The following is a 23,385-nucleotide window of genomic DNA, read 5'->3' on the forward strand; positions in this document are numbered from 1 at the left end:
CTCATCCAAGTGGGCGCCTTTGTCGCAGCTGGCTACGACCATCAAATGGCTTTCTTTCTGCGACCGATCGATCGATCGATGGTTTATTAATGAAAGTGTGCGTGCGTCTGTGTCCTGCTTAAGTCAACTGATTAAGGGTTGCATACCTAGCCGAGGTGTACTTTGATCGATAGACGAGTAGTGCTAATAAGTTGCACATACTAAGTTAATTGGACGAGCCCGACTTTGTCTGGAAATCAACTCATTGTGGCAGAAAGTTTTAACGGTTAGAATTTCAGCTACTAGACACTGCGAGCGTGTCAATGGCTTCTAGAAGCAACGGTCGGCTGAGGATCCTTAGCGTTTTGTAAAGTGTTATGACTAATGGGACAGCTGTGCTGAGATAAGTACGATGTCCGAGAGGAGTCTCTTCACAGTGCAGTGGACGAGACGTGATTGATTTGTTTATCGCACGCGGTACTTGTCACGCACGAGATTACTGTACTAAGGGCTGAACTGAGCTGCACAGCAGGATTGTACACTATTTTGTTTACGTTCTGCCAGGTTTAGTCGTTCTGCCGTTGCAACGGCATGCAGTAATACTTTGGATTACAAAATCGAGTGAATGTTGATGTTTATGATTTAAATGCTTCGTTGGATCTATATAGGCATAAGTGTTTGCTTATAATTTAGCTGAGATATTTTTCTCATTTTTCCAAAACTGTATTTTTCAAGAATTATAACATAACGCAATTTTTTTCCGTTTTCTTTATGGCTGAGAAGTTGCCGATTTTTTTTCCTCTAAAATACCTACATCTTTAAAAAACAATAGTTGAACCAAATAAGTACGAAACATTTAAATTGCACGAAATTGGCCAATTTCGTAGAGGATTGATCACCAGATTTAAAGATGAAATGATTTTAAGCAACTAGGTAGCTAAAATATTTCAAATGGTCAATTTTCTACGAACCTCTCCTCTTCAATTTGCGTGAAACATTGTTTTTAGGTGAAATTTTGATCCCTGATCACCATCATCGTGATGGTAGCCGGTAAAACCTCTTCCATTTTTAAACATGCGAAAAAGACGTGTTTTTCAATAATTTGCAGCCAATGAAATGTCAAAAAAACTTTTAATGCAAATTAGACGCCCGATTTGATGACGTACTCAAAAATAAAAAAAAAAAAACAAAAAACCATTTGCTTTTTTCGGAATTTTTAGTACGCCATCAATTTGGATGTCCAATTTTACATAAAAGTCCCTTTGACACCAAATTTCCATCTCATCACCGTTTCAGGCTACACATTATTGAAAAACTCATCTTTTTTCGCATGTTCATAAATGGAAGAGACCGTACCGCCCCACCGTCACAAGGTACCAAAAAATATAATTCGTGATCAGTGACCAAGTTTACCTCTTAGAACAAACTTTCACGCAAATCAAATAGGGGTCGGAACAACTGCTGTGTGAGTTGGTGGATATGCTCGAAATATAAATTTTATTTCGAAATAGGAAAATCTTTTTACGAATATTTTACATTTATAACAAAATTTTATTTGAGGTCAAGTTTGCACATCAAATTTATTTATTTTTTCTAAAAAGGATGTTTTGAAAATAGAAGAAAAGATACATTTGCAAAAGTATTGTTTAAAATCATTTTGAGAGAGATATTATACTATAGTTGTCTTTTGAAATGACTGCTCAAATTTTAAAATCAATCCAAATATTTTCCTAGAAGATTATTAAACTTCACCAATGACCACTTGGCGCTTGAGGCAACTACTCATTTTTGCATCTAAAAATCCAGTTAAATAATTCGTAGACACAGTTAAATACTACAAATGAGTAGCAACTAGTAGCAAACTTAAACCAATGCTAAAATAGTTTAAAATTACTTGTACAGCTTTTGAGAATGCTGAAAAAATAATGTATGGATTTTGAATAGCTTAACACCCAAACCCACAGTTTTTCATACAGTTGACTCTCAGGTTGACATTATCGAAAGAATCATTAGTGGCATATATTTTCATACAATGAAATGTGGTTATGCTTGAATGTTTAAAATCAATTTATTTTTAAATGGAATCATGTTAAAAATCACAGTAAAATCCCTTCACTTCTACCTTCAACCTCTTCAATGCCTATCCAATCAACCGTTCAAAAATCTCACCGTCCTGCCCGCGATCATTGCCCGAAATTTGTCGCACCCAAACAAACTAATTACGGAGAGAGCATCCACACTTTTTTTTTCGGCGTGTGTTGATCACCCCAGCAACTCCCCGGCTCGCCAGTTCAACAACCGACCTACATCGTTCAACTGAAGACACGATCTCGTCGCGCCAAAAATCTTCCTCCAGACCGCGACGACGGCCGTCAGGGTCATTGGACTTGGCCGATGCACCTTCTAAAAAGTGTCGATTTCGAACTCATGCAGGCCGTAAATTAATATTTTTAAACGACGTCCTGTCAGCTTCCAGATGCACTTCAATAGGGGGATGGTGATGATGAACATTTCGTTTTAGTACTCGTCGCGATCGTCCGAATCTTCCCTGTGCCGAGCGCCAAGGCTTTTGAACTGCATCAATGCCATTTTGATTTAATCAATCAACCACGGCAACTCGGCGACTCTCGGCGACCAAAGTGGACACACACGGACTGAACAACAGCAAAACAAGACGACTTGCATTCCCCTCCCGCCCTTCCCGTTGGACTGTGTGATACATTGTTTTATTGGCAATTGATCGCACACACAAACTCGGCGTCGTCGTTTTCAGAGTTTTCTTAGGCGCCATTTATTACCATGCAACCAAGCGTCAACGCTTGGTGATCACACAGGAAGAACTTTTCGTACGGGGCTAACGCTAACACTTCGTTGGCGATGTGCTGCAACCGGGCGCCCAGCTGTGTCCGCAGGTCGGCCTCGATCAACCGGACAAACTCCAGCCGGGGCAGGGCGTTAAAGTGCCGGTTTGCCCGCGGGATGTGCGTACTGTGGTCCAGATCGTTGATCATGTAGTGACCCAGGGCGAGCTGCACGTCGGTCACGTTGAGCCGCAGGTGTTGCACTCCCGACGGGGCTTTGTAGAGATCGCCCAGAACGCGGAACTTGGCCGTTGAGCTTCCTGTTGAGATTGGAGGTTGGGTTAGCTGGTGATCTTAATGGGTTCCAAGAGGTAGAACTTACTAATCGAGATCGTCAGTATGGAGTTTTCCGTGTCGGAATGATCTTCGAACGATTCAGCAGAGTACATGCCAAGAAGCTCCAACGCCGGCATAAGTAAGGTTAAGCTGAACTCCCGCTTGCCCAGGTTGACACTTTTGAGAGAAAAAAAGTTCAATCAAAAGTGCGATCATACAGCTTTTGGACGCGTCTTACCTGGTATCGTGGACGAAGCTGTTCTTCAGACCGATCAGATATCGGTTCACGTAGACGGCGGTCAAACCCTTGGTTTCTTGACTGATAGTCATGTTCGGGAGCAGTAGCGGATCAAACGGCGTGATCGCTACCTTTGGCGAAAGCTTGCCGCTGGCCATGAAATTGACAAACTGTTGGATTGAGGTGCCGACGCAGTCGTCCAAGTCCGGTGCGCCGCGTGGGCATCCTCCCGATGCCGAGTCCTGCCGTCGTCCTGAAATCAAACGGTGATCGTTAGCTGCAGATCACGAAGATCGCGATTATTCCTTACGGGTTGGTGCCGTCAGCGCAAGCTGGATGCTCGCCAGTACCAGTAGACAAACGCCAGATGAGACCATTTTGTTCAGCGAAGTGTGGTACAAAGATTCGGGAGACACACTAGAACTCCGCACGACACCAACGATCGATCGAGACTGCGGCCCGGTCAATCAATCGCTGTGGACCACTTTGTCCGCCCGACTCTAATATGTTGCAAAAATTATCGGTTGCCAAAATTCGCCCCTTCGCGGACAAGTATCGTCATCGTCTGGATAGTTCCCGCCTGGAGCAGTCACACCCAAGCTTGAACATCTACCACCATGTCGATCAATTGAAATTAAATCAAATTAAAATGGTGCGGCGCTTCGGCGACAGTAGTGACATCTCTTTCGCGCGCAGCATCCAGCCCAGCTATACGGTCCCAAATTGCAACTGCGCGATGCAGAATTGGACCTGGACGGCGCGGGACAATGGCGGGAAGATGCTCTCAATACACTTGATTTGACGCCACTTGACCGATTGCAAGCGGGTAGCGTCGGCGGCAGTCGCCGTGCTCTATTTCCAAGTGCGCGAGCTCCCCGATCTTCCCTCGGAGACCGATGCCCAATTGGCTGTCCTGCGAGCTCGAGTAGACGCTAATTTAGCGCACTTGATTCGACGTTATATTTTTGGCCACCCAACAATCAACGGAACCGGCAGCGAAAATTGCGTCAATGAATCGAAATTCATTCTGTGATCGCCAGCTTGCGAGGCACGCGTGTGGACAAAGCCAAACGAATTGTGATCGTCACTTGCGAACCTGCTGAACAGTAGGCCGCGAAGAGTCCCATTCATTCACACTTTGCGCGACAAAACGGTCGATCAACCAACGAAGCATGCGTTGCTTAACCGACACACTTCCCCAACACGTTGCGTGTTGACCCAGGTCAGTGCAAGACTTGGATGCGATCTAGTGGGCTACGCGTGTCGACGAGTTCTGTAATTGAATGGTACTGCGAGCTTCGCACGCAACATCGCGTGCAAGTTGCCTTGTATGCAAGTTTTTTTCTCACTCAATAAATTATTCCTTTTACAAAAATAAATATTGTGTTTATTATTACAAAGAAGAGAACTATTTACAAATCACCCATTCCCCCGAAGGCCCCCTCACTGACTCGGGAAGAACCGCTCGAACGGTGCTAGCCGCAAGATCTCGTTCAGCAGCAGCTGGAACTTGTCCCGAAAGCTCTGGGTGACCTCGTTCTCCACCACCGACAGAATGTTTCGCCCCCGTTCCAGATCAAATGCCTGACTATGATCCGAGTAGTTTCCGCTCATGGTGAACCACCCGAACCCAACCGTGTGATCCCCGATCGTCAGATCAAAGTCCGTAATGTTGACCCGCACGTATATCCGATCCTCACTTTCGTACGTGATCCCCTTCAAGTGTATCCGCAGCGTAGAGTTCCGCATCGACGAGAACATCTTTGCCCACTCGGCGATCTGTCGCTCGTGAGCCAGCTCAGCCCGGTAGGATCCGTGAACATCAATCGCGGGCATGTGAAACTGCAGCAAAAACTCCAACTTGTTCAAATCGGCCCTCACTTCGGTCACGAACGAGTTCTTGAAGCCTCGCATCTCCCGGCCCAGGAAATACGTGTGGATGTTCCGGTTGCGCACCAGCGTGGCATTGGGGAAGCCGAGAGGATCGATCGACATCACGTAGTACCGGTCGGAGATCTTCCCGTTGGCCATGTACGTGATGTAGTACTGGACGGCTCGCTCGATGCATTTGTTGAGGGAGGGCGAGTGGCGGAGGCAGCCGTTGGCTTCGTTTCCTGGAAGAAATTGAAAATTTAAAGTATTAGTGATAATTTTCAACAAAATCATTCGATTTTTTTTCATTCAGGATGAGATATATTGCAAAATGCTCTATAAATGATAACGGATATTCTAAAAGAACAAAATGCAAATAGGTACCGTCAACTGAGGTGAATCGGAGCTGCATGTTTTGAGAACTTAAAATTAGGATGAATGCAAACATTTTTTTTTTTTTGTATTTGGTATGTGTAAACAAGTAGTCTATCATGCTCAAACAGCAAAATATCTGATGGTAAAATCGCATTGACCCCAGTTGCCGGTATTTCAAATTTCATTGTTCCCTGGCTTAGTTGCCCAACAAAAATTTTAATGTTAACTACGTGCACATTTTTCTGACAAAAATCGTAAAAGGTTGCTATAAATATTTTCTTCCTCGACTCCAGTTAAGCTTGAGGAAAGACAAACAATTGAATATTGATATTTTAAATCATAGATTCAAAATGTTGTACGAAAATGATTGTTAAATTTATTTAATTTGATAGCAATTGGTTCTTTCAATTCAAGCTTTATTTGCTAATAATACTGTTTACAGCGATAAAGCTTATTTTTTATCAGCACAATAACACTTTGTAAAACTACAAATGATGTACAATATTTTTGATAAGGGGTTACATACATGTAAATCGGCAAAAATGTCAGGGGTTGGTTTGAGTACATATTTAAACTTTTTTTAAATCCGTTTTCAGGGCATTACAATATACATTTTCTTCTATTAGCAAAACAAATTTGAAGACATTTAGTTGTATCATTGCCGAGACATAGCTATTTGAAGTTAGCACTTTCAAAAAACGAGTGCCACGATATATCAACACTTTTTTGACCAATTTGGCTCACAATTTTGGTGAAATCTCGTGAAACAAGTCCCGTGTGCATGACGAAAGCCGACTTTCAAAAAGTTTATTTGGAAAAAAAGATATTTTTTTATGTTTTTCATATAAAAAACGCAAGTTTTTGATTTTTGTATTTTTTAAAAAATCGGGCTTCGTCATGTCTTGGGAGTCTTCACCCAAATTTTCAGCCAATATGGTCCTTCCCATTGCGAGATATCGTTGCATCCGTTATTCAACTGGATGTTTAGAGAAAAACGCTCACAAAGTTTGACAGTCCGCTTTGCGCACGGCGAAATGTTGAGCTTAAAATCGTTTCAAACTCAGTTTAATCATGTATATCTTCATGAAATATTTAGGATGATTGAAAATCATCTATTAATTAAATATATTTTGAACATGATTTTTTATTACATTAATAGACAGTTTTTAAACCATAGTAAATGTCGTCTTGCTGATTTTTTTAGATGACAGATAGTTGGTCTAAGAGTGTTTTCCTCATTGTGTATAATTGTATATTGGGTTTCTTAACTGTCTTGCAATAATTAGTGTTCTGTAGTTACTTAAAATTCATTCCATAACAAAACAGGTTTCCAAAATCTAAAACATAATATTAATTAACTGAGGTAAACAAACCAGACAGGTGATTAATTTGCTATCACAAAAATCTTAAAATCCATCTCACGCATAAAAAAGAAATTTACAGAAACATGAACTTGATCCTTGCCCCGGAAGCATGTTTTCAAAAGCAAATCAAGCCCCAACCGAGCAATGATCAAGATTCTGTGACTCAGTTCGCTACGCTACTGATTAATCAAATTTTGTTTCGTATTGAATTGACAAAAATTCAAACCATTTAGAATTTATAACTCATGTTCCAGCAGAAAAAACAACTCTTAAAATTGTAATGTTTTTCAAGAGACGCACGATTTAAATGTTCTTCATTAAATTTCCAATGATTTTCAACGTTTTTTTTTCATCCCAGCATTATAACCACATTATTCTTTCTTTAAACAATCCCGGAAATGTGTCATGAACAAGTTCCCCACAAGAATTTATTTATAGCGACAATACCGATAAGAACCTCAACATAACTCGCTCCTCAACCCTCCACGCCCCATAACTAAAAGGTCATAAAAACAAAACAGAGCTTTTATCGTCCTTGAATGATCGTTTTCCTTCTCTTTAGATTCCTTTGCACAGTCAGCCGCCGAAACCGGTCTCCTCACTCGGAAATTGCATTGTTTTGTTTTCTCCACACTCTCTCGCTGGAGATCATTCAACTTTTGCGCGCACCGTCGCTTAATTCTCATAACCGGCACAAGAACATCGGCGTTCTAGGATAAATTTTCAAAATGTCGTATGATCATTCCTAGTCACTGCAACGGATAATAATTTGAAGCTTGATCAGGATGCTGTTTGTTGACAAAAGACTCGTAAGACGTTTTGAAAAGTTGCTCTATAATTCTTTTCTTTTGCGCCGCACGACCTGAACTTGTTTCCTCGAAGGTATCTTTCCAGCAGAGATCAGAAGCGATCGTACCGAGAACCTCCCAGAACCAGGTAATGGTGCGTAAATTATGGCTCTCAGTAGGCTTTGAAAGGTGCCCGGCAAGGGACAAGTTTGTTGCCGTTGCACTTGCACAGCACAGTAGGCCGAACTCTGCATCAAGTGCGGAGCGGTGTTCTGAAAGTGGAGTGCTTTCGTCAAAAAACTTGATCTTCTTGAAAGACACCTTTAAGAGAGTTTCACTGACTCTTCCTGACTCGGGATAGAAACAGGTGATAGGACTGCAAATAGGTCTCCCACATTGAGTACCGTTGTGCATGCGCGCAGTACTCCAGGTTGCTGACACCACTTGATCCGAATCAAGCGGCCGCTAAAGATCGCGATCTTGCCGCATCGCGAGATCACTCATGGCATGCTATGGTTGTATTGCGCTCACAAGTACACCAACAGCAGTGGCCAGCCCGACTGTATGTATGATGTTTCAAGGCCAATGTCGAGTGTGAATAACTTGTTTCTTGGTACACCTCCCGTTCGTACTCACTCTCTGCCTCTGATCCCTCTACGTTCTGAACACAATCCACTTCAATCCCATCCCCATGGTTCTCTTATCGCACCCTGCGTACAAATTTCTTGTTCTGTACTTTTTTGCGTTCGACCGTTCAACGCGGAACAATTTTCCACTTCCGGCAATTCTCCAAGTATACCGCGCACATTTGTTCTCTGCACCCTTTGTGGTCTGATTTACGATCACCTTTCATCTCGATCTCGACTTACGCGGGAATCCTTCGGCTATTCCAGCAACACCGCAAAGCATCACCGCAGCAAGCCAAAACTTCCTGAACATCGTAGTAGACATCGTCCTTCTAATCTCAAACGAAACGCGCTACCACAGCCTACTCTTATCAACTCCTCTCGTAATACGTAACACTCCCCGGTCGACTTCCTTCGGCTGCGAAAGTGAATTCACGAATGAAATTCCAGAAGCCCAGTGTGCTCTCTCTAACTCAAACGGAGCGGTCAAAGAGTCCAAACGATGATGGCGATGATCATCCAGGAGAAAGAGAAAGAGAGTTTGATGTCGGAACCATGTTCCATGTATGGGCACTATTGCCAGTCAGTGTGCTCTGAATGTTCTGATGGGAATAAGTTTATGATCGCCATCATTGGCGTAATAATCATCATCAGCGTCCGGCAGTCATTGAAGCTCGGGATCGAAGGCTGGTCGGTGAAGAAGAAAAGGTTATTTCAAGAATGGAAGTGAACGGAAGAATCAATTACTCCCTCGTCATTATGATTGAGCAGTAATGAAACCATAGTTTGGAAGAAAATATCAGATTAAAAGATTTTCGATAAAAATTACACCAAATTACCAAAAATTCTTCAAAAAAAAACTGGGATGGCGTCCGCGACCTTTGGATTGTGAGTCCAACTGCGACTCTCACTTCCAATCCGGAACTTGGAATAGAACGCATGCTGCAAAATTTCCGCTGGAAAATCGTAGCTCGATCAACAGCTCGTACGGATCGTGCGAGGTCAGTTGGTGAATTTTTGGGGGTGGTGAGGGCAAAAAAATAGTAGGCCACGGTGTTTCCAAACATGCTACATATTTAGATATTAGATTGTTCTCGGATGATTAGACTTCTATTTCCATTAAAATTTTGATGTTTTTCGAAAAAAAAATATTTGTCTTGCCCCCTGATTACCGAAATAAATTTGGAGGTGGAGGGCACATAAACTTTTAATAATATTTGCAACGGCTACAAATTAAAACATACATATTTAAGAATAACATATTTGTGAATAAAAGTTGGTTTATAACCGCCATTTTTCCGTGTTTCTTTTTTAAGCAAGACCTACAACTTTTCAGAAGACAACAAATCGATTGAGCAATTCTCTACGAAATCAGTCTTTTTTTAAGAATTTAATTTTTTGTATTTTTTAATCCGACTGAAACTTTTTTGATGCCTTCGGTATGCCCAAAGAAGCCATTTTGCATCATTAGTTTGTCCATATAACATTACATACAAATTTGGCAGCTGTCCATACAAAAATGATGTATGAAAATTCAAAAATCTATATCTTTTGAAGGAAATTTTTGATCGATTTGGTGTACTGGGCAAAGTTGTAGATATGGATATGGACTACACTGAAAAAAAATGATACACGGTAAAAAAAAATTGGTGAATTTCTATTAAACATTTTGTCACTAAAACTTGATTTGCACAAAAACACATTTTTTTTATTTTTTGATATGTTTAAGGTGACATCAAATGCCAACTTTTCAAGAATTTCCAGGTTGTGCAAAAAATCTTTGACCGAGTTATGATTTTTTTAATCAATACTGATTTAATAAAAAAAAATCAAAATATTGGTCGCAAACATTTTTCAACTTCATTTTTCGATGTAGAATCAAATTTGCCATCAAAAAGTACTTTAGTGAAATTTTGATAAAGAGCACCGCATGGCAATATCTCAGCAACTAAGGGTCGTATCAACAAAATTCAAAAAAGCAAAAGATAGAGAATTTTCTCAGCTTTTCAAAAAAAAATTTCAAAGGTAGGCAAACATTTGCACTAATTTAAAAAATGAACTACTGCGACTATTTTCAATAATTTAAAACGGTGCCTTTTATCAAAATTACTCTGAAGTACTTTTTGATTGCAAATTTTACATCAAAAAATGAAGTTGAAAAATTTTTGCGACCAATATTATGATTTTTTTTAAAAAATCAGTATTGGTTTAAAAAATCATAACTCAGTCAAAGATTTTTTGCACAGCCTGGAAATTTCTGAAAAGTTTGCATTTGATATCCTCTAAAACATATAAAAAAATAACAAAAAAAAACTTTTTGATTGCAAATTTAATTTTACATCGAAAAATGAAGTTGAAAAATAGATACGACCAATATTTCTGAAAAGTTGGCATTTGATGCCCTTTAAAACATATAAAAAATAGTGTTTTTTTGCACAATAAGTTCTAGTGACAAAAGTTAAATAAAAAATCACCTAAATTTTTTTACCGTGTATCATTTTTTTCAGTGTAGTCCGTATTCATACCTACAACTTTGCCGAAAACACCAAATCGATCAAAAAATTCCTTCTCAAGATACAGATTTTTGAATTTTCATACCTCGTTTTTGTATGGACGGCTGCCAAATTTGTATAGAATTTATATGGACAAACTAATGATGCAAAATGGCTTCTTTGGGCATACCGAAGGCCCGAAAAAAATGTCAGTCGGATTAAAAATCAAATAAATTAAAACTCTAAAAAACAGATTTCGTAGAGAATTACTCGTGTACCTTTTTTTAGTATAGTCCTCATCAATACCTACAACTTTGCAGAAGACATCAAATCGATTAGAATAAAAAACTAAATTTCTAATTCGAAGCTAAACTTACAGAACATTGAAAAAAGTGTCGCAAAATGCAAATAGAACAAAAGACTTGATAAAAACATGAAAAAAAATTCAGTCCAAAAAAATGGTCTTTGAGACCAAATTATGTGATTTTAGTCTGGACTGGATTTTAAGAATCAAACAATCAATCAACTTCATCAATCATTGAATTTTTAACATTGAAAAATAAACTAATAGTTGATTAATGGTAAGAAGCCAATTTTTGAAAAATATTTGTTTTCAGAGATAGACAAGTTTGAGCGCTTTTGAAAAATTAAAAAATACAATTTTCGAAAATTGAACCATATATAAGCTGTGACTCAAAATCAGTTTACTTTTTCAAAATTTCAAAAAGGGTTTTTTTCGATTGAAAATTGTATTATACCCTATAAATATATTTGGGAAAAAAATGTTTGTATAGTCAGTGTATTACATTACACATGGACAATATCATAATAGACTATAGTCTTTGCTTATTGAAATGTTTGGTAACCACAGTTTTGAAAGCCCCTTGACGACGTTGTGAAAAGTTGAACTATCAACCACCCCATCGTCTATGTTTTCAATGACTGTCATCATCAGCATCCAACCAGTAGTGATTACACTTCGGACGATCCAGAAACTGCACCGAGAGGTACGCCTGCTTCGATGAACTGCACGAGAATCCCGTCGCCTCTCCCGCTCGGGAAGTGATTCACGCCCGCGACAAGGCCACCTAGCTCGATACGGAAGCTTCATTCATTTGCACGTCGTCAGGCCGGGCAAAAATTACAACCAAGTCAGCCAGCAGTCGCCAAGAGAATTCGCTAGATTGAAATTGACGTGCAAATTGGCATGATTTGATAAGGCTTAAGTGACCACTACTGACTGCTGGCACTGGCACTGCCGTAGACAATGCGTTCGGCTTAGGGTTAGTGCACCAGTGGGAGTTTACTCGTTTGTTTCGTACTTGTGTGAGAAATTCTTTCAGTGATTAGCAGCTTCTTCGATGTGGATGAGACGTACAAATTTACGCAAAATTATAAAAAAATGGGTGTTATAATGTTTCAAAACGTGATTTAAACTGATCGTTACACATAACCTAAAAATCAAGCTTCAAGTCCAGTTGTCTGTGCTATTGACTTGCTTTCGGTTGCAAGTCTGAAGAATTCTAGCATCTCTACTCACGAAAAGCTGAAGAGAGGCACGTGTCTACGATAACCAGGCGTTACCCCACGCTGAATAGAACAATATTAGCTTTTCAACGCGTCTGTCAACACCAACATTTGAACCGGCTTAGACGCAAAGTCGCTGCTGCTATGACGTGTGTGAGTGTCACTTCTTCCAAGAGCTGCTGCGGCTGGTTGCCAATTTGGTTGATTAGAGGAAAAGAACGACAGTTTTAGCTGATTCGCGTAGTTGGCGCTGGAATTGCTGGAATTATGGTGTGTACGCTTCCGTGTGTGTGATTGGCACAGTAGGCTGATGATGGATTTGTTTGAAATGCTGTGATTTTGTGGGTAATAAACTCATTTAACGGGGTAATCGTCACAAGTCTCAATCGTCTTATTTCCTAAGACATTATGTTGAACGTCAGGTCGGCCAGACCTACTTCGCGTAAAGTTTACCGCAGAGACGATTCGTGCTTTCGGACAATCGACGAAAATCTGACTTCGTAATCATTACCATCTTTATTAGTGACTTCCGTTTTTACAAAAACGTGTTTTTTTTTAAATCATAGTGTTACAGTACATCTCCAAGTTTTGCTTACATGCTAGTTTGATCGAGGTTACAAAATTAATACAAACAATTCATCACAGACAACAAGGTGTTCCAGTTACGTATCGATAAGACCAGGAAGAGACAAAGTTCAACAGAGCACTTTACTAAACTAATCTGGGTGTCGATAAAAAAAAAGTAGTAAATGGGGTGCATTTTTGGTGTTTCTGGACTTAAGGTACAACAAATAAGCCACAGCTTTGCAGAGAGCTCTACGCCGCCGGGAACATGTCGTCGAGCGTTGCCAACTGCAGGATCTCATTGGCAGTATTCTTGAACGTCTCGGACAGGCTCCGCTCCAATCCCGGCGTCAGCTCGTCCAGGAAGAGGCGCGAGTTGTCGTTGATGAACTGGTTGCCCACCTGGCTCAGCACCGGGTCGCCGTTGAACAGGTCCTTCATGTCGAACTGACCCTTCTCGATCTGGATCTTGACGGCGAGCCGCTTGACGCGCATGTACTGCTGGCCGTCCCGGTCGTACCGCTCGCAGTACAGCTTGACACGTGCGCGGGAGTTTTCTGTGTAGAGCGTGGGTGGGTGGGGGAAGGTTGTAAGTTAAGTGAGGCTTGAGTTATTGCATAACCGGAGGAGGGAGAACCACTTACCCAAGACACCCTTCAGATCGCCGACGCCGGCAATGTTCAGCAGCAGCAGACGGATCTTCAGATCGTACTTTCCGCGGAAGGAGAGCTTCGGCAGGTAGATGTTGAAGTCGAAGGTTAGTTTGTCGATATTTACTCTGAAATTGAAAAGAAATGAGGATATGATTAGGGACCATCCACTTTTTTGGATATCCAATTCTCTTTACTGGTTAATACTTAAAACAAAATATTATTTACTACAAGAAATAAACATTAAAATATTTTTTTACATGAAATCATTTAAACAAAGTTTCAAGAACCTATTTTCTACACTTTATTATAAATATTTTTTTTAATTCGCAATAACAATAGATTTCGAACTTTTTAGAAATAGATAAAAAAATATATTTTTTTTTTTCAAGGATTGTATTTATTCATAAAAAGATATAGAAAAAAGTTTTTGACAAATTTGGTGTTTTTGATAATTTTGCAGATGATTAGGAAATATTTTTTATTGAAAACACCTAAAAATTCCATCTCTTTAACAAAACAAAATTCAAATTCTTCATACTCTAATGATATTTTATTGTTATTTATACATTGTAGAAGACATAAAACTTTGACTTTAGGGTCAAGAAAAAGTATAGCCATTATTCTTTAAAAAAAATAACAAAAACTATCATTAGTGTTTGATAATTTTCCAAAAACTCGTAGCAAAACATTGAACAGTAATAAAGAATATAGAGTTTTTTTTAAGTTTCGTACAATTGTTAACAATTTACGAAAGGTTTTTTAATATATTTTTTCTTTTAAAAAACACTAAATATGTCAACATGTCAAAATTCAACTGCCGATATCTCTAAACTTTTTTCAATTCAATTCAATTTTGTTTATTTGTGGTACTTATCGGTTTTACATATTGTGGTACCGTAAAACGGGGTGACTTTGATAGCCGGGGTGACTTTGATAGGTTTGCGATTTTTCCACAAAATGAAGATTACAATTAAAATACGTAAGGAATGGTTTAGAAACATACTGACCGTGGTAGAGAAGTGTTCAAAGTACCTAAAGAAGAACTTTTCATAAAATTTTGTCAAGTTTAAAAAGTTAGTTAACTATTGTTAAGAAAATGTTGATGAATGTCATTATTTTAAACTTCTCAAAGTGTCATGATTTTCTCAATGAACATGATTTTTAATCGAAAAACGGAATGAATTTTCGGATTCTTTGGACAATTTTCCACTAGGAGAAGGTTACAAAAGTTTGTAAAAAATAAATAATATGTGTTTTTGAAACACAATTATAAACACTCTCTAAATTTATAGGCAATTTCAGTTGAACAAATTTCATGTAAAATGTGAAAACTTGTGATTCGTGCTTCGAATTCAGTTTAAAATGCAATATAAATCGATAATTTTATAAACAAAACTAATTTTAACAAATTTCAGGCAAAATTCCGACTTTTTAACAATTTTACCTAAAATTTATATGTATTTTGCTTAAAAGCTTATACACTTAGTTAACTAAATATAAACATTGATTTTTTTCTTAAATACTATATCAGCTACTTTAGTGCTACTTTATGATTTTAACAAGAAAAACTATGACTATCAAAGTCACCCCGGAATTCAAACTAAGAATTTTTAACGAAACTAATTTTCTAAACATTATTGAAAAAACTTTTTTCCAAAATAGTGCATTGACTTTGTGTGGTCTACCCCAGTACATGTTTTAAAAATAATAATCTTAAGAAAAACCTTACCTGTTGGAAAATATTCTAAAAACAAATTGAAATCCTATCAAAGTCACCCCGGTTTACGGTATTTAATATACATTAAATAGAGGTATGGAATTCCTTTCAACTATAACTAGGTACATTTAAATCAATCGATGTTTTGATCTTTGAAAAAGGGGTAACAGGAGCAGGAAAATCTAGCAAAAAACCTAATAACTCTAAAGTTATTTTTTCAACTTTTGCGTGGTATTCAATTGATTTCTCAATTATATATTTTTTTATTTTATTGTTGCTTTGTTGATGAATTTATTTATTCTATATAATTTAGGCATTGGTTCAAGTTGACCACGCATTCCTCTTCTCCTGAAGATTCAGTGAAATGATATCCATTCACAGAATCCTCTCTGCGGTAAACGCATCGCAGTAAAACTGGCCAGTTTAATTTTTGTAACGCATATTTGGGTATTTTTGGATAAACTGCAATTGTTGATATTTACAAAAAAAGTGCGTGAGGCTAAATCACAAGACTTTTCAGCACGCAAATTCAACATTTTTGTTCATCGATTGTTAAAAACGAGTCCAAAATATTGTAGATCTGACAACCCTATCAAAAGTTATGAATGGTAGGAAAATGTTTTGTTTATAAATAAATAAATTCATGTAAGGAGGACACCAACCTCCTTATGTTAGATAAAGTAACATGTTAATAATATATTAACGGAGAATATCACATAATAAATGACTAGAATAGGTTTTTTTTACTCGCAATTGAAAAAAATAATATTTTTTTTAGAATTGAAAAAAGCATTGCAAATTTTTTGCATACCGTAAACCGGGGTGAATCGGGACTACAGGCAATAGCTACAGCAGTTTTAAGAGCACTTTAAAGATTGAATTTTGGAAGACGATGCATTATTTTTGTTGTTCTATGTCTGTTCTACCTAATTCATCGTTGTAAACCAAACAAGTTGCCAAAAACAACAACGTGCTGCTTGATGAGTTCATCGGCCAGACTTTGTGTTTGCCATTAATATTGAGCTGTGACAAACTCACACTGCGTCATTTAAATCCAGTTCCGATACGGTGACTTTGCAAGTCATGCCGGATCGGATCGGTATCTCCCTTTTGACGGGGAAGAAGATAAATAATCTGTTTTTATATGTATTTTTCTGCTAAGGGATTTTATCAGAAACCGTTCAAAACTCACTTCAGGTTGTCCACCTGGAACTTGCTCGGCCCACTCACGAGCAGCTCCCTGAAGGTCGCCTTAAACTCCGAGCCGCGGTCCATGTTGACGGTAGACAGGGCCAGCGGTTCCAGCGGCGGGATCGAAAAGTCGTCGGAGATTTTGCCGGTGGCCAGCAGCGGCCGCAGCGCGTTCACCGACTCGACGATGCACTTGTTCAGGTCGGGATCGTTGCGTTTGCACACGTGGATTGAGGGAGCTGAAAGTTGGTGAAGACATAAATTTATTGGACGGTGATCAAAGTAGGCAACATGATGTTTGTGCTAGTCATTACGGAGGATCATTCTAGAAGCGCGATCGATTGGTCACGTCGCGGCTTGCTACGATGTAGAACCTTCGACTCGAAAATTCGATAAGAATCGAATCTTTCTTCACGCATTCAAAGAATGCCAATTGTTTTGACTGTGACTACTATTTTTTCGACAGTACTCGCGCCGTAGAATTTGCAATCACTTTGCCGACAATGAGGTATTGAATGGAAGTCGATTAGCGCTGAATTGCTCATCATTGAGAGCCGTAGGGTACGGTGTTAAATCGATCAGGTTAAACGATCAACGAGATGGGCGTTGAATATCAATTTCAACCACGATGATTGTAATCAAAACGAAGTGGCCTTTTTTTTGGACGGTGTGTGATGGCACTACTTGCCGGTCGGGACGGGGACTGTTTGGAATTAGTGGCACGTGAATGAAATCAATGATAAGCGCAGCAGCAATGTGCATCAAGGAAATTGAAGCTTATGACACAGTTCTGTGAAGGTTTTTATTGGTGATTAAGGTGTTTCCGTACGTCAATTTAGGCATGGCATAATATTTAAAATTTTAGTAATGACTTTTCCTTTCATTTCACTAATACAGATTTTTTAAAACCTCATTTATTATAAAACAATATTGGTTTTTGCAATTTATCTCATTCATATACATACCGTCTACAAAAATATCATCCTTCTTTTAAGGAACCGTCCATATACAGTCGACTCTCTGGTTGTCAATATCCAAGGGATCGTCGAGGAAGAGAATCATCAGTTTACAGAACGATGCAAAATGAAGACTCGATTGAAAATATTTTTTTCTTGATACCCAGCTATGGGAGAGAATCATGGCAACGTTCATCAAACAAAAACAAACTAATGTCAAACACCCTTCAAAGCTTCGCCAAGAAAAATGTCTATGCAAGCCATGAGAAAGTGAAATTATTGACAACCGGAAGAGATTTTTAAAGCAAACAGAATCCAAGGGACCGTCGAGGAAGAGATCCTTCAAGCAAGAGAAAATATCGAGGAATAAAGCCAATTGAAGCATGCAGTTTGAAGGGACTGAAGAATTCATCGGTACATGGAGCAATATTCATATCGAGAAGATCGACAGCCAGAGAGTCGACTGTATTTTTTTTTTTTTTTTTTTGAAATCTCAGAAACATGATGAAGAACAGAAAACATCTTTTTTCTCGTGTAATTTTCTTACGGAGGCTGTTACGCAGCAAGTATTGGTTAAATCTTCAATATCAAAAATGTTTAGAAAATTTTCCCGATATCTTCAAAAAAATAAAAATTTGTTTTTTTTTTGTGGTTAAACGTTGCCCGATTTTGAAATTTATTTAAAGTTATTTTGAATTGCAAATTTTAATTCGTAATCTAAAAATATATTTTTTAACCTTTTTCCACACTTTTTCAAAAATCATCATTTCTTTTAAAAATTGGCAAATATTTTTTTAAAAATTTTCACTCTCGGCTCTGGCCGGAGTCTAGAGGGGAGGCTAGGGGTCAAAAAACATAAAAAATTAAATAACAAGCCATAGACTGAACTGTTGAATTAAAAAAATGTTTTAAAATGTGCTTTATACTAGTTCAGCTGTTATGCAATCATTAGTTTTCAATAAATGTAAGATTGACGAATACAAAAATTATAGCGAAACAAATTTTGAAGGGGGTGGCAAAACATTTAAAAATATGTGTACCAGTCTAAATTATGAAAATCAAGATGTTTGAATTCTATCCATCATAAAAAAATATATTTTTCATGACACATGTTTCAAATAGAACTTTCACAAAAATCATACAGGAATGCAAATATTTCACATATTTTAAATAAAATGAAATATTGTTTTCAATCTAATAAATTCATTTAACTATGATCATCAAATCGTGCTTAACTCCAACTTAACTCTGAATTCTCAATCACTACTGAAAACTACCTGGAATGGACGATTACACATTATGACATCGTTTAGTTGTGCCGCCAAATTGCTGTAACATTTTCCTTCAATTTTCCTAGACTTTTGTCTCTACACAATTTTCCAGGACTTGCGTGTATCAGCTGAATTGATAATTCCGTTAGCCGGCATTGGCACATAGGCTTAGTTCTGATTTGTGGTTAGCCTTTAGTTAGTGGTACTTTTCCACACACTACTTATTTATAGCTGCGCTCGAGTACGGTTTCCACTCTGTGAGCACTCACTATGTCTCATAATTACTTCTTTGTCAATAAAGTTATTGGGTGTTGAAAAGGTAGTAAAGTATTTTTTTTTTGCTTAGTTTCAAACCATATCATTATAACAGTATCCCCATAAACAACATTCCACATTACACACTTCCCCCTTAGTCACACTTCGTGGTCAACTAGCTAATTTAACATGCAAACCGTTCAATTAGTGCAAACTTACGCAATTTTGCATCGATGGTGTCTATCCTCAGAATTACTCCGATCAGGAGTATAGCGGCGAATGATTTCATATTTGCGAAGGTTTTTTCTTACTTTTTTATGTTCAAATTTCACTTTTAATATTAAAAAATTTCGTTTAAAATCTTTTCACTTTTGAGTTGATGAGCACAGCTTCCTTAAACTTTTGCTCACTTTACTTTCACTCGAGAGAACCCTTGGAGATAATACAAATCTTCTTCTTTTTTTTCGAAAAAAAAGACTGTCTATTTCCCAAGGCAGCTGGGGCAGGACTCACGCGCCAGGAAGGAAATCCTCAACCGCTATCACTCGCACACTCACTCAGAACCGGAGCCGACTGTTTTCAAAATTGAGCAATCGGGCGCCTTTTATAGAATGTGTGTGACTGCGACGCGAACGCCGGCGACGACGACGACGATCGAAACGGGCACGGCGCTTTACCGGCTTCCGAGGGGTCCCCCGATGGAGGGTGCGTGTGTGGTGATGGTAGGTGATCACGCGCGAAACGTTGCGTGCCTGGTGAGGTGCGATGCGACATTTGTCTTAAATTGTTAAAAATTTCTATGTGGATATTTTCAATATTTTACCATGAATAAAAAATATTTTATTTCATGCCAACCGAAAAACAACTATCGTATTCAAATATCGACATCAAAGAAGTTGACTGTAGTGATTGGTGTCGCAAGGAGATACGATGCCACGCAACATTCAACGTGCGCAACAAGCCTCCTCACGATACAACAAAGATCGTAGCAAGCCAACGTCGCGACGCTCATTGCTTTGGGCGCGCGACTTTTCTTATCACGATGCTGACGACGACGACGCCGGCTGGGAGTAAAAACAAGTCATGTTTGCTTGGGCGGTTAATCGAGATCGCGACATTATAGCAGTAGCGTGGCGTTGGTCACGCGAGATCGTAGGCGTGATGTATTTTCTTTTGCATTATAAATTAATACGTTGATGAAAGGGGACGTAATTAGTTGAATGGCTTGATTTGTTGCGGTTATTCAGGCAAATTAACACTAACAGTCTTATCAGATTGGATCTGATTTGTATGTTTTGATGTACAATGTACATATTCAAATTCACATAAATGTGTTTTAATACTTCATTGATAACACAATTCATTTCATTTCAATGCTTACATACTTCATCATGTATACTCAAAATTATTCGCCAGAAACTGACGCAGCCAGCTCGATGAGCATGCTGGAAAGTGTTGTGAGTGCAAGCCCTACTGCATTATGTTTACCGCAAGGAGAATTCTGAGAACGGATTACATTTCACAGAATCTACAGGGGAGGAAGGATGTGTGGACTTCCCTTTCCGAAGGTTCAAGTTTCTTATTACATGTGGTCAAAGTATAACCTATTACATCTTTAAATGTTGTCACAAAGTAATTTTTGGATTTCTTCTAGCTTGCGATTTTCTTAGGTATTCCAGAAAGTCGTTCATTTATGAATTAATAAAAATTGCCAATCTTTTTTTTTAATATTATCGGAATTCGGTACATTATTTGAACATAAAGATGGAAAAGCATTGTACCCTCAGCTGGGATGAACCGGATAGGGGACTAATATGTATCTGTTCTATCCGAAACCAATTGGAAATATTCAAATGTTGTACAGAAAAGAGGTTTGTTGAATAATTGATTGTTATACCGAAATTCAATATTTTTTTCTTCAAAAAACTATACCTTAGATTCCTGTAAATAAATATTTATCATTATTGGAAATGTTACGTAAAACATCTTCAGCTGTGAACTCTTTTGTCCCGAGACAAAATAGTGAGTACACTATGAGTGAAGTGAATACTTTGTTTGCTGATTTGAAGAGCAAACAAAGTATTCACTTAACTCATAGTGTACTCAGCTTATTTTTTAAAGTGTCTTAGTATTTTTTATAAAAAGCGAGCCTCCTTCTTATTTTGTTTTTTTTTTTTTTTTTGTTTAAGAATTAAAGAGTGAACTTTAGATTTCATATAATGTCATTTGATGTTCATTTATCAATTTTTAATCAAACTTTGCTTTAAAAAATATAAATATTTTTTTAACTAAAACAGACCTTTGGGGTTGACATTGTGTCCGGGGGTGACATTAGGTCAAAGAGATTTTGGGGGAAATCTTCAGAAAACGTTGATGAAAAAATCATGTTCGTAAAACAAATCCTGTCATTTTGGCAGTAACGAAAACTCTTGTTTAAAGTTTAGGTACTTTTTTGACCAACAATTAAATCTATTTAAATCAATCATTTTTTTCAATGGCTCGAAATGTATCTATATGTTTGAAAATCCCCACTTTCAACATTGTAGCATATCAATACGATTCCCTCAAACAGTAAGCCCTCAAACGCCCAATTTTTTTTCGCAATTTTTTAAATTTTTTTCGTAATCATTTTGAGCAACTTTTGTTCTACGAAAAACTTTACTTTTCCTGTTTTAATTTATTTTTTATCTTGTTATGTTTATGTTTGTTTTTGATAGTACCATTTAATGTTAATGGAAATTACAATTAAATTGTTGGAAAATGTGTAGAAACATAGTCAAGGACAATACAAAAATTACTGCATTCTTATTTTAAGAAAAAAAAAGCACAGGAAATGTCGAGCTTTTTAGATCGAAGCCCACTTAGATGTTGGGATGTGGGCAATTTTCTACAAAATCGACCGATTTGAACCGTTATTATTTTTTGTTTTGTTTTCGAAAAGAGCTTGCTGAGATATCGACATTAGATAAAGGAACTTTAATACGCTATATCCCAGCAACCAGTGCACAGTGGTCCGAAACCGAAATCTAGCGTGACAAAATTGATAGCGGCCACACGTTAAGATTTAGAGCTTTGGTATCTTCGGGACAAATGATCAGGGTCAATTGGGGCATCTTTTGGTATGGTAGACATTAGGGTGGTCCAAATTTTAGGGTGGTTCAGAATTTTTATTTTGGCGGGATGACGAGATGGCGCTTTGGTTTCTTCAGAAAAGTTGTAGAGAACACCATTCTGAGCAACTTTGCTCAAAGCACAAAGCTCTATCCTCAAACGGAATGTTTCTAGCAGAGTTCCCAAATGAACCGGTTAGGCTAGGTTCACCTATAAACTTGGTTCGGCTTAAGCCTCAATTTGTGGTTTAATCCTGGTTCAGTGAACCATGAACCATGGCTTAAGCCAGGCTAACCAGGCTAATGAGAACCATAGGAATAATGCACTGTGTAACAAATATTAGAGTGTAGCAATGTTACAATGTAACATTCATTATACCGTAACATCCGTTACACCGTAATATGATTACACCGTAACATTGTTACACCACAACATTAGTTACACCGTAACATTGTTACACCGTAACATTTTTACACAGTATCATTATTACACCGTAACATTGTTACACCATAACATTGTTACACTGTAACACTGTAACATTGTTACACCGTAACATTGTTACACCGTAACATTGCTACACCGTAACATTGTTACACCGTAACATTGTTATAACGTAACATTGTTACACCGTAACATTGTTATAACGTAACATTGTTACACCGTAACATTGTTACACCGTAACGTTGTTACACCGTAACATTCGTTACACCGTAGTTTGGTTACACCGTAACATTGTTATACCGTAGCAGTGTTACTACGTAACATTGTTACACCACACCATTCGTTACACCGTACCATTCGTTACACCGTAGTTTGGTTACACCGCAACATGGTTACACTGCAACATTCGTTGCATCGTAGTTACGGTATAACAATGTTACGGTGTAATCATATTAAGGTGTAACAATGTTACGGTGTAACAATTTAACGGTGTAACAATTTAACGGTGTAACAATGTTATGGTGTAACAATGTTACGGTGTAACAATGTTACGGTGTAACAATGTTACGGTGTAACAATGTTACGGTGTAACAATGTTACGGTGTAACAATGTTACGGTGTTACACAATGTTACGGTGTTACACAATGTTACGGTGTTACACAATGTTACGGTGTTACACAATGTTACGGTGTTACACAATGTAACGGTGTAACAATGTTACGGTGTAACAATGTTACGGTGTAACAATGTTACGGTGTAACAATGTTACGGTGTAACAATGTTACGGTGTAACAATGTTACGGTGTAACAATGTTACGGTGTAACAA

At 38.1% G+C, this 23,385-nt stretch overlaps 3 protein-coding genes across 3 annotated transcripts; all 3 read right to left on the reverse strand.

Annotated features, from left to right (window-relative positions):
• Window positions 1–2,734: 2,734 nt before the first annotated feature.
• On the reverse strand, window positions 2,735–3,900 carry LOC6047225. Its single transcript, XM_001864274.2, has 4 exons — window positions 3,665–3,900; window positions 3,355–3,607; window positions 3,163–3,293; window positions 2,735–3,100 (listed from the first exon to the last, which is right to left on the reverse strand). The coding sequence occupies exons 1-4, from the start codon at window positions 3,729–3,731 to the stop codon at window positions 2,760–2,762; spliced, it is 792 nt and encodes a 263-aa protein (XP_001864309.2). The 5' UTR covers window positions 3,732–3,900; the 3' UTR covers window positions 2,735–2,759.
• Window positions 3,901–4,718: 818 nt separating this feature from the next.
• On the reverse strand, window positions 4,719–8,825 carry LOC6047226. Its single transcript, XM_001864275.2, has 2 exons — window positions 8,623–8,825; window positions 4,719–5,468 (listed from the first exon to the last, which is right to left on the reverse strand). The coding sequence occupies exons 1-2, from the start codon at window positions 8,702–8,704 to the stop codon at window positions 4,798–4,800; spliced, it is 753 nt and encodes a 250-aa protein (XP_001864310.1). The 5' UTR covers window positions 8,705–8,825; the 3' UTR covers window positions 4,719–4,797.
• A 4,070-nt stretch (window positions 8,826–12,895) lies between these two features.
• On the reverse strand, window positions 12,896–19,593 carry LOC6047227 (protein takeout). Its single transcript, XM_001864276.2, has 4 exons — window positions 19,225–19,593; window positions 16,525–16,762; window positions 13,607–13,740; window positions 12,896–13,519 (listed from the first exon to the last, which is right to left on the reverse strand). Exons 1-4 carry the CDS (start codon window positions 19,292–19,294, stop codon window positions 13,215–13,217), a joined length of 747 nt encoding a protein of 248 aa, XP_001864311.1. The 5' UTR covers window positions 19,295–19,593; the 3' UTR covers window positions 12,896–13,214.
• Window positions 19,594–23,385: the final 3,792 nt, after the last annotated feature.

Source organism: Culex quinquefasciatus, chromosome 2, assembly GCF_015732765.1.
Source record: "Culex quinquefasciatus strain JHB chromosome 2, VPISU_Cqui_1.0_pri_paternal, whole genome shotgun sequence".
In the NCBI taxonomy this organism is placed as follows: Eukaryota; Metazoa; Arthropoda; class Insecta; order Diptera; family Culicidae; genus Culex; species Culex quinquefasciatus.